General features: G+C 46.8%; 1 protein-coding gene across 10 annotated transcripts in view; it reads right to left on the bottom strand.

Annotated features, from left to right (window-relative positions):
• Positions 1-15,416, bottom strand: part of UPF2 (UPF2 regulator of nonsense mediated mRNA decay) — a 1,696,571-nt gene that overhangs the window by 801,663 nt on the left and 879,492 nt on the right. For all 10 annotated transcript variants that reach the window (XM_078674159.1, XM_078674161.1, XM_078674162.1 and 7 more), the window contains one exon: positions 452-655. In XM_078674159.1, coding sequence (XP_078530285.1) covers positions 452-655 — 204 coding nt within the window. The remainder of the gene's footprint in view (positions 1-451; positions 656-15,416) is intronic.

Raw genomic sequence — 15,416 nt, 5'->3', positions numbered from 1 at the left:
GATTCTTCGAACAACGCCTAAGCTATTGGCAAATTAAAAAATCCTCTTCCTATGGAAACTAGGTCGTAACTATACCTACTGGTGACTATCTATACTTGCATCTATATAGATAGTCGCCAGTAGGTATAGTTAGGACCTAGTTTCCATAGGAAGAGGGTTATTTAATTTGCCAATAACTTAGGGCTTTGTTTGACGAATTCTCGCAAAATGTTGTATTGTCTCGCCTACTTGCTGGATCCTGGAGCACTTTGTATTTTTTATTTTGCAAAGTGCTCCAGGATCCAGCATGTAGGCAAGACAGTTCAGTGCTCATTACAATTGATGAAGAATCCCTAGAAGAGAAATATATTTTATGTAAACAGACAAAACAAAATTGCCTGAAGACGGAAACTAAACAAAAAGTAAAAAAATATTCATTATGTAGCTTTCAGTAACATTTTAAATGGTTTACCTCCATTCCTAGGCGGATATCTTCCAGCACACCATCAACAACATGAATTCCAACATCCTCTTGGTACAGCACCAACCCAGCCAAAAGGTTGGCTACACAATGAATGCTATTATATTTCACATTCCAAATGTTGATCATACAGCATATTACATAGTCTTTTACTTCAGGGTCATGCCAGGACAACTTTCTCATTTGCCGCAATACCTATGGTAGGAAAGACAGTTCATAAACTGAGTACACATATCAAATAAAAATGCAATTAAAGCATAAGTAAAATATTACCCTTTGTGGAATGGTCGAGCTGACATTTTCTTTTTTAGTTTAGTGAAATAAAAGCTTTAAGCAAACCATGGAACAAAAAACACACACACACACACACACACACACAACTTTATTTAAGTTCAGAGAACCATAAAAGTTTCTCAATAAAATATTTACAATTCATAAAAGATCAACTAAAAAGTTTAAAAAACAGTAATTCACAAAATTTCAGCAAAGGCAATTAAAAAAGCATACTTTTACAAAGATGACTGGAATAACAAAGTCACCTCTTGATTATCCTATGCCAATTTCACTCATAAAGCTTTCTAATCATAATGGAGCCCCTTATAAAGTTTGCTACAGCGAAGCAGATATCAGTAGAGGCCAAAGATTGCAAGTAATTAAAACCATAATTATATGTGAAAGGATTAATGGTCTTTAATATTGGAAGCAGAAATCTGGTTCCTAACGACTTATATAATGTGCAAAATAGAAGAAAGTGCATAGAAAAATTAACACATGGACAAGGCTTAAGTTTGCCCACCCATCATCCTTGATGAGAAAACGCCAACAAAAAATGCAGGGTGCTAAGTCGGAACCTAGTTAGGTAAAATCTAATTTGGGAATTAGAAGAAAAAGAAGATCAAATTGAGCAGGGGCAGAAGTCAAATGGAACCCTCCTATGTAACCTTGCAAGTGACGGATGTACCTATTGCTCCAGGTGAAAAACGACTCTTTAATGGTGACATTCGGAGGGATTATTTGAGGGTTTTCAAAGATGTAACCTAGACCTACCTCTTGAAACTATTCTCTCACAAAGAGCCAGGGGTTCTTTAAAGCATTATACGTATTAAGAGTATCCTTAGTAACTTCTCTTGAAAACGCTAAATCTTCTGAGAGCCAAATCTTAGCCGATAAGTACAAAGTGGCACAGCCAATATGATTGATCTTCTATAAACTCTAGGGCCCAATTCTGTGTGACAAAATAAAGTGGGGAACTTTTTGGTACCAGCAGCAGTCTTCTGCTGAATTTATTTTCTACTCGTTGCAGCTGTTGGCTTCTATTGTACCCCCAGACCACTGCCCCATATGTACCAATAGGGATACATTTATCTCTGTAAATAGTTAATTCCTTCACAGGTTTGTGCCACAGATTACAGGTAAACTGAAACTGTCCATCCACATCCCTGCTAGTTTGCTGTGTTTGAATGGTTAAAAGTGGTTCCCATTTCATCTGATTGTTGAATAAGTTACTCAGATACGAGAAATTATTAACTTTTTCTATCTTCTTTCCCTGGCAATAAACGTTTTGGCTTTTGTGGTCTTTTGGCCTGTAGGAGAGTAGGGTCTGCAATCCTATGATCACCCAGATTTTTGCTTTTTGCTGCACTGGTTTACGACTTTCCCTGGCTGTGGGCCTGCTAATCAGACCCACAGCCTAGCTGTTCTCTCTATCCAAATTGTACCCAGGTACTGAATTGGCACTGGGCCCTCTCCAAGTCCCTGTACCCAGGGCTGAGGTGCACCCAGAAGTCTCCCAGGGGCTGAAGCATGTATTATGCCACCCCTGGATTGACTAACTAACACTGACACAACTGGCTGCACGACAGCTGGGGCAAGGTGGTGTACTCACCCTTTGCTTTAGATATAGTATGCCTATATCTAACCCTAAAATGGACACACAGATCTCCTATCAGTCACTCCTATGGCAGGCCTTAACAATCCTGAAGGCAGAGTGCGTGGAATCGTGTGAGATGGTGCTCTGGCATGAGCTGAGCCTGTCTGCGGCTTTCGGGATCTATCCCTTAGCCGTTTCCATGATATCGCATACCATATACTCTTAAGTGCATTATAATCCTCGCGGTTATGTGCCAACTCTGGTATCGCTGTATCAAAACATGTCGAGTAAGGTGTCATACGAATTGGAATACTAACCCCTCGCCAATTCTGGCGACGGGGTTAGCATTCCACCCTTCTAGAGGGACACGACATGCCTGTAACCTATAACCCCGGTTAAAAGTCAGACAGAGCCTTAGCATCCACAAAATGGATGCTGCCACCGAGACACAAGTCTGCCCTCCTGCTGCTGGGAGTCCTCCCAGAGCAGGAGATAAGGACAAAGGGTTTCCTGCCAGGGGCGGTGCCAGCACCGTCCCAGACAGGGTTTTGTGTATTGTAGGTAGGCAGGGCTTTAGAGGAAGGTGACTGCACGTGGCACCCCGGTGCTCACTGTGCATAGGCTGGCTGGAACCAGTTCCAGGGTCACTCCAGACCCTGTGCTGGGGAAAAGCCCGCCAAGGAAGTGGGTGTAACCACCCCCCTCCTAGTCCCACCCATAGGGCAGGACTTAGTCGCGTGCCAGCCCCTTTTTACAGGATAAAGGTAGAGACTGGCCCCCTTCCAAATCAGATCATCTTTGAATCCTGAAACTACTTTCTGCGAAAGGAACTCAAGACTTCTTCCTAAGATTTCTCCCTTGTGACTAAGGAGTAGTCACCCTGCATCCGCAGGCACCATCCAAGAACACTGCGGTCTGCTGTAAGTCCTTCCTCCGGAATCCGACTGCCCAGCTCGACGAGAACCGGCTTCCCTGGCACCTCTGACCTCTACCCACCTCTACAGCCCAGCTGAGAACCGTGGGTGCGACGAGACCTCAAGGGACCGGCCATCTGCAAGACTGCACGACTTCTTTCCAGCAAGCCCGCCGAGTAATCTACTGGTGAGTGCTTTGGGGTCCGAGAAGCCCCGACTCTGAGCAGCTCCAGCTCCGAAGTGCAGCCCCCCAGCATCTCCACGATCTGCGTGGGGCCCTTCTGCTTTCCGCTGCTCACCGCGTTGTTTGGTTACTAGCCCGTTGGCTTGTGGCCTTCCTGACGACGCCCGACGACATTTCTGCTGCTGGTCTGGTTGCTCCAGACTGGCCCTTGCTCCCTCCCAGAAGAGGAGCACCCTGGACCCTCCTGGTCCACTCAAGACGCCATTTTGAGTCCACCGCGTGGGCTTGAATTAGCCAAGGCTTGTTGCCCAATCCTGGGTAACTTCGACGCCAACGACTTCATCCTTCGTGGGACAGCTCGCACCTCCATCCTGGTCGCCGACAACGCCTCCTGGTCCGAGAGACCGCAGAGCCCAGCAGCGCCCACTCACCTGACTGCGGTGACTTCGCCCGGTGCCATCCTGGTGCCCACTTAATCACTGGCTAGTGATTCAAGAACTTGGTCCCCTCTGCTTTCAGGTTTTCTTCTTCCTTGATCCAGGCTTGGATCCATCGAACTTTCCTTCACTGGTCGCCTGCCAGCAACTTCTTCCTTCCAGGCTCCTGGTCCGGCAACGAGATCCCCGACGTCTTTTCAGACCTATGCAGCTGCAGCCCCTGGGCTAGGTAACTTCGGCACTCCGGTGTCCCAGCATAGCCTCACTATCCAAGGGTCAGGATCCACTGTCGTTTTCTCCCTACCAGGTCGGGTTCGCCCGTGAACACTAACTTTGTGAATTCTAGCTTCCATAGACTTTGTCCCGCATCCCGCGTGAGAGTGCACACTCTGCACCCGAGTCCCCTAGGCCTCCTAGTAGTAATCTAACGATTCCCTAGTCCAGTCCTAGCGATTCCAAAGCCTATTAGAACTGTTACTTACCTGCTAGTAATTCGCATTCCACTTTTAGTGTATATGGTTTTTCGTGCCCCTCGGGCATTTGTGTAACGTGCTAACTTAAAAGTATTTTCGTAAGAGTTTTGTTGTGTGCCTAGCACCCTGTCCTCATAAAGAGTACAGGGTTGTTGTGATTCTAATAAATACACTGTTTATTTTCATAACACTTGTGTGGTGTCCTTTCACTGGGTGTTCAAGGGGTAATGTGATGGTAAAACAGCTGGCTTAACACGCCCTCTAGAGTCTTAGCCTTAGACTGCTCGTATCCATGCTACTAGGATAGCTGGTCTATAAGGTTGACTTACAACCAATCATCAATAAGGGTTGTTTGGACTGATGTGCAGTGTTCACTATTCTAGTGATCACTATATATCAGGCCAACTTCTCACATTGGTGAGCAGCGGTTGGGATTTGAGCTTGCTGTTGTTTTACCACACATGCCCTAAGAATATCTTGTGAAAGATCACATAAGTACTAAAGGTACATATAACTTAGCTTAGAATACTCTGAGTTCTACTGAACCAGCTGTTGTAGCTCATAGGGCCTAGCACACCCTAAACTACAACTCTAGCAAGGGATCAGTAGGCAAACATATAGTGTAGGTAAGTGCACCACTTACACCTCACTAGAAAAGCATGTCGACTCAGGGGGACTCTACTGAGACTCCCCTGGTCAGTGTTGACCCTCCACAGGTCACTTCAAGATATGCAGCTCTCAATTTTCAGGAGATGAGGCAACTCTGTGTCTCCAGGAAACTGAAGCAGGGGTCTAACCCCACCATTCCCTTTCTGATAGGTCTCTTAGAGACATATGATGCCAGAAAGCTCTCTCAGTTACATGAGAGCATGCCAGCCTTAGAGGGAACCTCTGGGGATCCAGACCTCCCCAACACTGATTCAGCAGTTGAGGAGGAGGATCAGGAGGTACTCTCTGGGGATGAGGTAGACAAAGGTCTTGAGGTAGTCAGAAGGCTAACTAGGACCAACTTAGACTTACTTGGGCTAGGATCTGGGGGCCCCCCAGTACTAACCCGAAGTGGGCCTAACCTTGGAGTTAGGAGAGATAGATCTCTTTCTAGGGACTCCAATAGATCTCTGCACTCTAATGCCTCTTCTCAGGGGAGAAGGAATCCTCCACAGAGGAGATTTACTTCCCCTCAGAGAAGGGAGCATGAGGCTAGGATGAGACAAGCTGAACTGAGGATTGAAAGGGAAGAAATTGCCCTGGCCAAAGAGAAGCTTGCCCTGGCAAGAGAGCAGCAGATGAGTGGGCTAGCTCCCACTGGTGGCAGCAATCTCCCAAGAGATAGAGAGAAGGGTTTAGATACTAAACACCTGACTAAAATAGTGCCCCCCTTTAAGCAAGGGGATGACATCCAGAAATGGATGGCTGCTCTGGAGAGGGCCTGCACTGTGCAGAACATTCCCCAGAGTCAGTGGGCAGCTATACTGTGGCTCTCCTTTGATGGTAAAGGTAGAGATAAGCTCCTCACTACAAGAGTGGAGGATGCTAACAATTACCAGGTCCTGAAGAATACACTGGTTGATGGGTTTGGTTTAACCACTGAGCAGTACAGGTTGCTGTTCAGAGACACCCAGAAAACTCAGTCTCAGGACTGGTCTGATTTTGTGGATTGTGCCACTAAGGCTTTGGAGGGCTGGTTGCTGGGTAGCAAGGTTACAGATTACACAGGATTGTATAATCTAATGATGAGAGAACAAATTTTGAACAATTGTCAGAACCAGTTGCTGCACCAGCACCTTGTTGATTCAGATCTGACCTCTCCCCAAGAATTGGGAAAGAAGGCAGACAAATGGGTCAGGACAAGGATCAAGCAGAACCAGAACCAGAACCAGGGTGGTCAGAAGAAAGCAGACCAGAAGGGTAATGTTAAGAATGAGCAAAATGACCAGAAGTCTTCACCAGGTCCCCAACAAACCAAAGAGGGTGGGGGTCAGGCTTCCCAGAAAAAGAAGACTCAAGAAGGCCAGTCAAAAAGGTGGTGCCAGTACTGCAAAAGTAAATCTCACTGGTTTAGTGAGTGCACCAAAAGAGGAGGAGGACAAACTCCTGCCACTACAGCTCCTAAAGCAACTGCACCCCCTAGTACAGTCAGTAGTGGTAGTGTCACTCCCAAGGCATTAGTTGGGTTAACCTTGGGTACTGAGGGGTCTGACAACTTAGTTGGCACGCTCACTCAGGCTGTCCTTGTCTGTACAGGGGATATGGATATGTCCCCTGAAATAAGTCCCAATACTTTGGGCAAATACAGGCAGACACCTTTGATTAATGGCAAAATGGCTCAGGCCTATAGGGACACTTGTGCCAGTGTCACCATGGTGACACCTAACTTTGTGGACCCTGGACAGATCATGCCAGGTACTGATTTCCTGGTGACCAATGCCAGCAATGTCACTACTAGTCATAGTGTGGCAATTGTAGCTTTCTCCTGGGGTGGAGTGAAGGGACAAAAGAAAGTTGTAGTCAGTTCAGACCTCCCAGTTGATTGTTTGTTGGGCAATGATTTGGAGTCATCACAATGGTCAGAAGTGGAGCAGAGGACTCACATGGAGATGTTAGGCTTGCCAGCACATGTGCTTGCTGTGACTAGGTCACAGGCCAGAAAATGCCCCACTGAACAGGTGCTGGATCCTGAAATGATGGACCAGACACCTCCCAAGAAGAAGAGCAGTAAGGGTAAGGCTTTGCCTTCCCCCTTGCCCCAGGTTGAGGATCAAGTCTCTGAGGAGGCTGATCTAGAAGAGCTGAGGGAAACTGAGCCTAAAGAGCTTGAACTTGATCAAGTTGAGTTTCTGGGCTCAGGGGGACCCTCCAGAGCAGACCTGGGGAAGGAACAGTTGAGCTGCCCTTCCCTTGAACCCCTCAGACAGCAGGCTGCTGCTGAGGCTGCAGGGAATGCCACAGGTGCCCACAGGGTATACTGGGAAGATGGACTCCTGTACTCTGAGTCAAGAGACCCCAAGCCTGGTGCAACCAGGAGGCTGGTCATCCCCTTGTCTCTGAGAGGTTTCCTTCTCACCTTGGCCCATGAGATTCCCCTTGCAGGTCATTTAGGTCAGACAAAGACTTGGGACAGGCTTGTCTCACACTTTCACTGGCCCCATATGAATGAGAATACCAAGGAGTTTTGTCGCTCATGTGTCACTTGCCAAGCCAGTGGTAAGTCAGGTGGCACAACAAAGGCCCCCCTCATACCACTACCAGTGGTGGGGGTTCCCTTTGAAAGAGTGGGGATTGACATTGTTGGTCCAATGGAACCCCAGACAGCATCAGGACACAAGTTTATACTGGTGGTGGTGGACCATGCCACCAGGTATCCTGAGGCTATTCCCCTTAGGACCACTACAGCCCCTGTAGTGGCCAGAGCCCTAGTTGGAGTGTTCTCCAGAGTGGGTTTCCCTAAGGAGGTCGTTTCTGACAGAGGTACAAACTTCATGTCAGGATATCTGACTGCCATGTGGAAAGAGTGTGGTGTGAACTACAAGTTCACCACACCCTATCATCCACAATGCAATGGGCTTGTTGAGAGATTCAACAGGACCCTGAAAGGGATGATTCATGGACTACCTGAACCTCTTAGGAGAAGATGGGATGTCCTGATCCCCTGCCTCTTGTTTGCTTACAGAGAGGTCCCACAGAAGGGGGTTGGCTACAGCCCTTTTGAGCTTCTGTATGGGCATCCTGTAAGGGGACCCCTGTGTTTGGTGAAGGAAGGATGGGAGAGACCTCTCAAAAAGCCTGCAACCAACATAGTGGACTATGTACTTGGTCTCCGCTCCAGGATGGCTGAGTATATGGAAAAGGCATCTAAAAACCTTGAGGCCAGCCAGGAACTTCAAAAAGCTTGGCATGACCAAAAGGCTGTACTGACTGTGTACCAGCCAGGACAGAAGGTGTGGGTGCTGGAGCCAGTGGCCCCAGCAGCTCTGAAAGACAAATGGTCTGGGCCCCACACCATCATTGAGCAAAAGGGAGAGGTTACCTACTTGGTGGACCTTGGAACTCCCAGGAGCCCTCTCAGAGTGCTCCATGTTAACAGGCTCAAGGCATATGTTGACAGGAAGGACATGAGCTTGCTCATGGCCACAGATGAGGGACAGGAGGAAGAGAGTGACCCTCTCCCAGACCTGCTCACTCAGAATCCTGATGATGGGTCAGTTGATGGTGTTGTCTTTTGTGGCAGCCTCACTGAACATCAGCAACAGGATTGCAGGCAAGTTCTGCAATCCTTTCGACATATGTTCTCTCTGACACCCAGCCAAACTGATTGGTGTACCCATGATGTTGACACTGGAGACAGTCTGCCTGTCAAGAGTAAAATCTACAGACAGCCTGATCATGTTAGAGACTGCATCAAAACTGAAGTGCAGAAAATGTTGGAACTGGGAGTCATTGAGCCCTCAGATAGCCCTTGGGCTAGCCCAGTAGTTCTAGTGCCAAAGCCTCACACCCAGGGTGGTAAGAGAGAGATGAGGTTTTGCGTAGACTACAGAGGCCTCAATGCAGTCACTAAGACTGATGCCCACCCAATATCAAGAGCAGATGAGCTTATAGATAGATTGGCTTCTGCCAACTTCTTAAGCACATTTGATTTGACAGCTGGGTATTGGCAAATCAGGTTAGCTGAGGAAGCCAAACCTAAGACAGCATTTTCTACCCCTGGAGGGCATTATCAATTTGTGGTAATGCCCTTTGGACTGAAAAATGCACCTGCCACCTTCCAAAGGTTGGTGAATCAAATCCTCACTGGGCTGGATGACTTCTGTGCAGCTTATCTTGACGATATTGCTGTCTTTAGCTCCACCTGGGAGGATCACCTGGTCCACCTGAGGAAAGTGTTAGAGGCCCTGCAAAAGGCAGGCCTCACTATCAAGGCCACCAAGTGCCAGATAGGGCAGTCACAGGTTGTATACCTGGGCCACCTTGTAGGTGGAGGCCAGGTTCAGCCACTGGAGAGTAAGATACAGGCCATCAAGGACTGGACTCCTCCAATCACCCAGACTCAGGTTCGAGCTTTCTTGGGCCTGACTGGGTACTATAGGAAGTTTGTCAGAAATTATGGGTCCATAGTGACCCCCCTTAATGACCTGACAAGCAAAAAGATGCCAAAGAAAGTTCAGTGGACAGCAAGCTGTCAGAAAGCATTCAATGACCTAAAGCAGGCCATGTGCACAGCACCTATCCTCAAGAGTCCAGATTACTCCAAGCCATTCATTGTCCAAACAGATGCTTCTGAGTTGGGTGTGGGAGCTGTTCTGTCTCAACTGAATTTTGATGGTAATGATCAGCCTATTGCTTTCATTAGTAGGAGGTTGACACCCAGAGAGAAAAATTGGTCAGCTATTGAGAGGGAGGCCTTTGCTGTGGTCTGGGCCCTGAAGAAGCTGAGGGCCTACTTGTTTGGCACTCACTTCACCATTCAGACAGACCATAAGCCCCTCTTGTGGCTAAATCAGATGAAGGGTGAAAACCCCAAACTGCTTAGGTGGTCCATTTCCCTACAGGGGATGGATTTTACAGTGGAGCATAGACCTGGGACTGATCACAGCAATGCTGATGGGCTCTCCAGGTATTTCCACTTAGAGCAAGAAGACTCACCTGGTCAAGGTTAGCTTATTGTCCCAAAGTTTGGGGGGGGGTCATGTAGGAAAGTAGGGTCTGCAATCCTATGATCACCCAGATTTTTGCTTTTTGCTGCACTGGTTTACGACTTTCCCTGGCTGTGGGCCTGCTAATCAGACCCACAGCCTAGCTGTTCTCTCTATCCAAATTGTACCCAGGTACTGAATTGGCACTGGGCCCTCTCCAAGTCCCTGTACCCAGGGCTGAGGTGCACCCAGAAGTCTCCCAGGGGCTGAAGCATGTATTATGCCACCCCTGGATTGACTAACTAACACTGACACAACTGGCTGCACGACAGCTGGGGCAAGGTGGTGTACTCACCCTTTGCTTTAGATATAGTATGCCTATATCTAACCCTAAAATGGACACACAGATCTCCTATCAGTCACTCCTATGGCAGGCCTTAACAATCCTGAAGGCAGAGTGCGTGGAATCGTGTGAGATGGTGCTCTGGCATGAGCTGAGCCTGTCTGCGGCTTTCGGGATCTATCCCTTAGCCGTTTCCATGATATCGCATACCATATACTCTTAAGTGCATTATAATCCTCGCGGTTATGTGCCAACTCTGGTATCGCTGTTTCAAAACATGTCGAGTAAGGTGTCATACGAATTGGAATACTAACCCCTCGCCAATTCTGGCGACGGGGTTAGCATTCCACCCTTCTAGAGGGACACGACATGCCTGTAACCTATAACCCCGGTTAAAAGTCAGACAGAGCCTTAGCATCCACAAAATGGATGCTGCCACCGAGACACAAGTCTGCCCTCCTGCTGCTGGGAGTCCTCCCAGAGCAGGAGATAAGGACAAAGGGTTTCCTGCCAGGGGCGGTGCCAGCACCGTCCCAGACAGGGTTTTGTGTATTGTAGGTAGGCAGGGCTTTAGAGGAAGGTGACTGCACGTGGCACCCCGGTGCTCACTGTGCATAGGCTGGCTGGAACCAGTTCCAGGGTCACTCCAGACCCTGTGCTGGGGAAAAGCCCGCCAAGGAAGTGGGTGTAACCACCCCCCTCCTAGTCCCACCCATAGGGCAGGACTTAGTCGCGTGCCAGCCCCTTTTTACAGGATAAAGGTAGAGACTGGCCCCCTTCCAAATCAGATCATCTTTGAATCCTGAAACTACTTTCTGCGAAAGGAACTCAAGACTTCTTCCTAAGATTTCTCCCTTGTGACTAAGGAGTAGTCACCCTGCATCCGCAGGCACCATCCAAGAACACTGCGGTCTGCTGTAAGTCCTTCCTCCGGAATCCGACTGCCCAGCTCGACGAGAACCGGCTTCCCTGGCACCTCTGACCTCTACCCACCTCTACAGCCCAGCTGAGAACCGTGGGTGCGACGAGACCTCAAGGGACCGGCCATCTGCAAGACTGCACGACTTCTTTCCAGCAAGCCCGCCGAGTAATCTACTGGTGAGTGCTTTGGGGTCCGAGAAGCCCCGACTCTGAGCAGCTCCAGCTCCGAAGTGCAGCCCCCCAGCATCTCCACGATCTGCGTGGGGCCCTTCTGCTTTCCGCTGCTCACCGCGTTGTTTGGTTACTAGCCCGTTGGCTTGTGGCCTTCCTGACGACGCCCGACGACATTTCTGCTGCTGGTCTGGTTGCTCCAGACTGGCCCTTGCTCCCTCCCAGAAGAGGAGCACCCTGGACCCTCCTGGTCCACTCAAGACGCCATTTTGAGTCCACCGCGTGGGCTTGAATTAGCCAAGGCTTGTTGCCCAATCCTGGGTAACTTCGACGCCAACGACTTCATCCTTCGTGGGACAGTTCGCACCTCCATCCTGGTCGCCGACAACGCCTCCTGGTCCGAGAGACCGCAGAGCCCAGCAGCGCCCACTCACCTGACTGCGGTGACTTCGCCCGGTGCCATCCTGGTGCCCACTTAATCACTGGCTAGTGATTCAAGAACTTGGTCCCCTCTGCTTTCAGGTTTTCTTCTTCCTTGATCCAGGCTTGGATCCATCGAACTTTCCTTCACTGGTCGCCTGCCAGCAACTTCTTCCTTCCAGGCTCCTGGTCCGGCAACGAGATCCCCGACGTCTTTTCAGACCTATGCAGCTGCAGCCCCTGGGCTAGGTAACTTCGGCACTCCGGTGTCCCAGCATAGCCTCACTATCCAAGGGTCAGGATCCACTGTCGTTTTCTCCCTACCAGGTCGGGTTCGCCCGTGAACCCTAACTTTGTGAATTCTAGCTTCCATAGACTTTGTCCCGCATCCCGCGTGAGAGTGCACACTCTGCACCCGAGTCCCCTAGGCCTCCTAGTAGTAATCTAACGATTCCCTAGTCCAGTCCTAGCGATTCCAAAGCCTATTAGAACTGTTACTTACCTGCTAGTAATTCGCATTCCACTTTTAGTGTATATGGTTTTTCGTGCCCCTCGGGCATTTGTGTAACGTGCTAACTTAAAAGTATTCTCGTAAGAGTTTTGTTGTGTGCCTAGCACCCTGTCCTCATAAAGAGTACAGGGTTGTTGTGATTCTAATAAATACACTGTTTATTTTCATAACACTTGTGTGGTGTCCTTTCACTGGGTGTTCAAGGGGTAATGTGATGGTAAAACAGCTGGCTTAACACGCCCTCTAGAGTCTTAGCCTTAGACTGCTCGTATCCATGCTACTAGGATAGCTGGTCTATAAGGTTGACTTACAACCAATCATCAATAAGGGTTGTTTGGACTGATATATAGTGATCACTAGAATAGTGAACACTGCACATCAGGCCAACTTCTCACATGGCCACACACCAATATGTACAATTTGATCAAATTTACTTTTAAATGGAGAGATGTCATAAATTCAGTAAAAGCATCAAGTGATTTCTGCAGACTCATGAGTGAGGGGATATATATTTATATATATGTATGTATATGAGTGTGTGTGTATATAATTATATATATATAAATATATATACACCAGAGTGCAATCTTATTGTATAGATTAAGTGAAAAAGAACCACACAAAGTATTTATAAAAATATGTATTTATTCTATAATACTGTCTAACACATACAAATATCTCACAATGCACACAATACTTGGCACAGATACACAGTAAATAGCATGTAATACACAGTGGACCCTAGGGGGGACCAAACTATATACTAAGAAAGTGGTATAAGAACTATGACTCGGGTCAAGACAATGTCGAGAGGACGTAGAAGTGCTGGGGACCCAAGGAACCGCCCCAGGTGAGTGCCTAGGAACCCCACTGAGAGCGTGTGCAGTGTGGAAACAGGACTACGTGCTCCGTACAAGTCTACGTGTGAGTCACGTTTGGATTTTTAAATATTAAGGACCCTTCCCAGTGGACACTGGAGAAACCCCGTGGAAGACAGAAGGTTGGAGAGCAACCTCACCCGTGGATACCCACGTTACCTACATCAGAGAAGCTTGGTGCATAGGTGTGAAGTGAAAAAAATATATATGTATATATATATATGTATATATAGATATATATATAGATATATATATATATATATCTGTATATATATATATATATATATATATATATACACACACACACACACACACACACACACACACACACCCAAACACACAAATACGTTAAAAAAGAAAAACAGAATTTCTATCAAATAAATGCAGAATGCTAAAATGAATAGAAAATGAAAATTATTACTTATTAACTTTTACTATGTAGAAAAACAAAATAAACCAAACCGCTCTCACAGGAGAGAGGAAGGAAAGCAGCAGATAAACAGGTGGGCAGATAAACAGATAGATAGAAAGGTTGGGGCACCATTTGATGACTCTGAATGAAACTTTCCCCCCCCCCCCTACCCCCCCAAAAAGTCATACACTTTGGCTCTTTTAAAATGTATGCACGGATTCATCAAGCAGTTGCCAAAAAAAATAGGCATCCCAAAAATGTGACCTTAACCGGATGTGTCAATCGCATTAGGGGGAGGAGTACTAGGTGCTGGAATGAACATTTAAGCAGGAAGGAACATTGGGTAGCATGACATGCTGCAGTGTTGGGCGCTGAGGAAGGCCACTGTTGCCGAAATGCGTTCGCCGCCATTGCTGTGATGAGGAAATAAACGAGCTGCCTGTCCTGTACTCCCCTTGGCCTCCGCGTTCTTCTTTTTGGAGGGATGGTTGCTTCATATATATATATCTGTATATCTGTATATATATATATATATATCTGTATATATATATATCTGTATATATATATATATATATATATATATATATATATATATATATCTGTATATATATATATATATATATATATATATCTGTATATATATCTGTATATATATATATATATACACACACACACACCCAAACACACGAATACGTTAAAAAAGAAAAACAGAATTTCTATCAAATAAATGCAGAATGCTAAAATGAATAGAAAATGAAAATTATTACTTATTAACTTTTACTATGTAGAAAAACAAAATAAACCAAACCGCTCTCACAGGAGAGAAAAAGGGGCACCATTTGATGACTCTGAATGAAACTTTCCCCCCCTACCCCCCCCCCCCAAAAAGTCATACACTTTGGCTCTTTTAAAATGTATGCACGGATTCATCAAGCAGTTGCCAAAAAAAATAGGCATCCCAAAAATGTGATTTCCCATATTAATTCCCACTGGAAAATTAGCTTACCTAAACAGAAAAAACTGCTGAATGTAATTATACCACAATTGGCAAAAAGTTAGAAATATAAACAGAGTGTGCATTTTGTTATATGGTATAAATCTGTTCATTCGTTTTTGAGAAATTAGTGTTGAATAAAGGTGCTCGGTGGATATAAAAGGGTTAAGTCTAGAGAGATATGTACCTTTTGGTACCGCCAAACTCTAGGGATACCCCAATTTTTTAAAGGTTGATTCTGATTGACTGCAAAAGGTTTTACTCTCATCAACCATTTTGGTACCTTGGGACCCAAGAGGGAAATGCAGTACACAAATGATGTGATTGGCTGGAAGCAATATCTAAGAACATTTTTGCCACCACCATTACAGGAAACGAGTCCAGGAAAAAAGGCAACACTCTGAGCCCTCAGGGGGTGGGGGGAGGGTACAGGGACTAATTCTTGTGGTACCCAGCGAGGCTCCCCTAGGTAGACCTGTGGCTCCAAATTTAACTATAAAAAAATGAATCAAAAATGGGTTTGATCACAGATCAGACTCTGTGGCTTTCTGCCATTGTTCAGGTTGCAGGCCAAAAGCAATAGAGGGTGTACATCTGTAGGGGGTATGGTGCAGACCCTGTGGCTAACCAGCCCCCCCCATACCCCCACTCCATGTTGTTAAAGATCATGCACAGCAGGAAGAGGAGGCTTGGTCACTGTGAGAAGCCGGCCTGGTATATGATCTCCACTTATGTAAGTGAGCAACTTGCACCAGTCCAGACAACCTTTATGGTGCTTTAAGAGGTCTTAGACAA

The sequence above is a fragment of the Lissotriton helveticus genome, chromosome 1_1, assembly GCF_964261635.1.
Source record: "Lissotriton helveticus chromosome 1_1, aLisHel1.1, whole genome shotgun sequence".
Classification (NCBI taxonomy): Eukaryota; Metazoa; Chordata; class Amphibia; order Caudata; family Salamandridae; genus Lissotriton; species Lissotriton helveticus.
The sequence above is the reverse complement of the archived record's forward strand: the minus strand, read 5'-3'. Positions and strand labels throughout refer to the sequence as shown.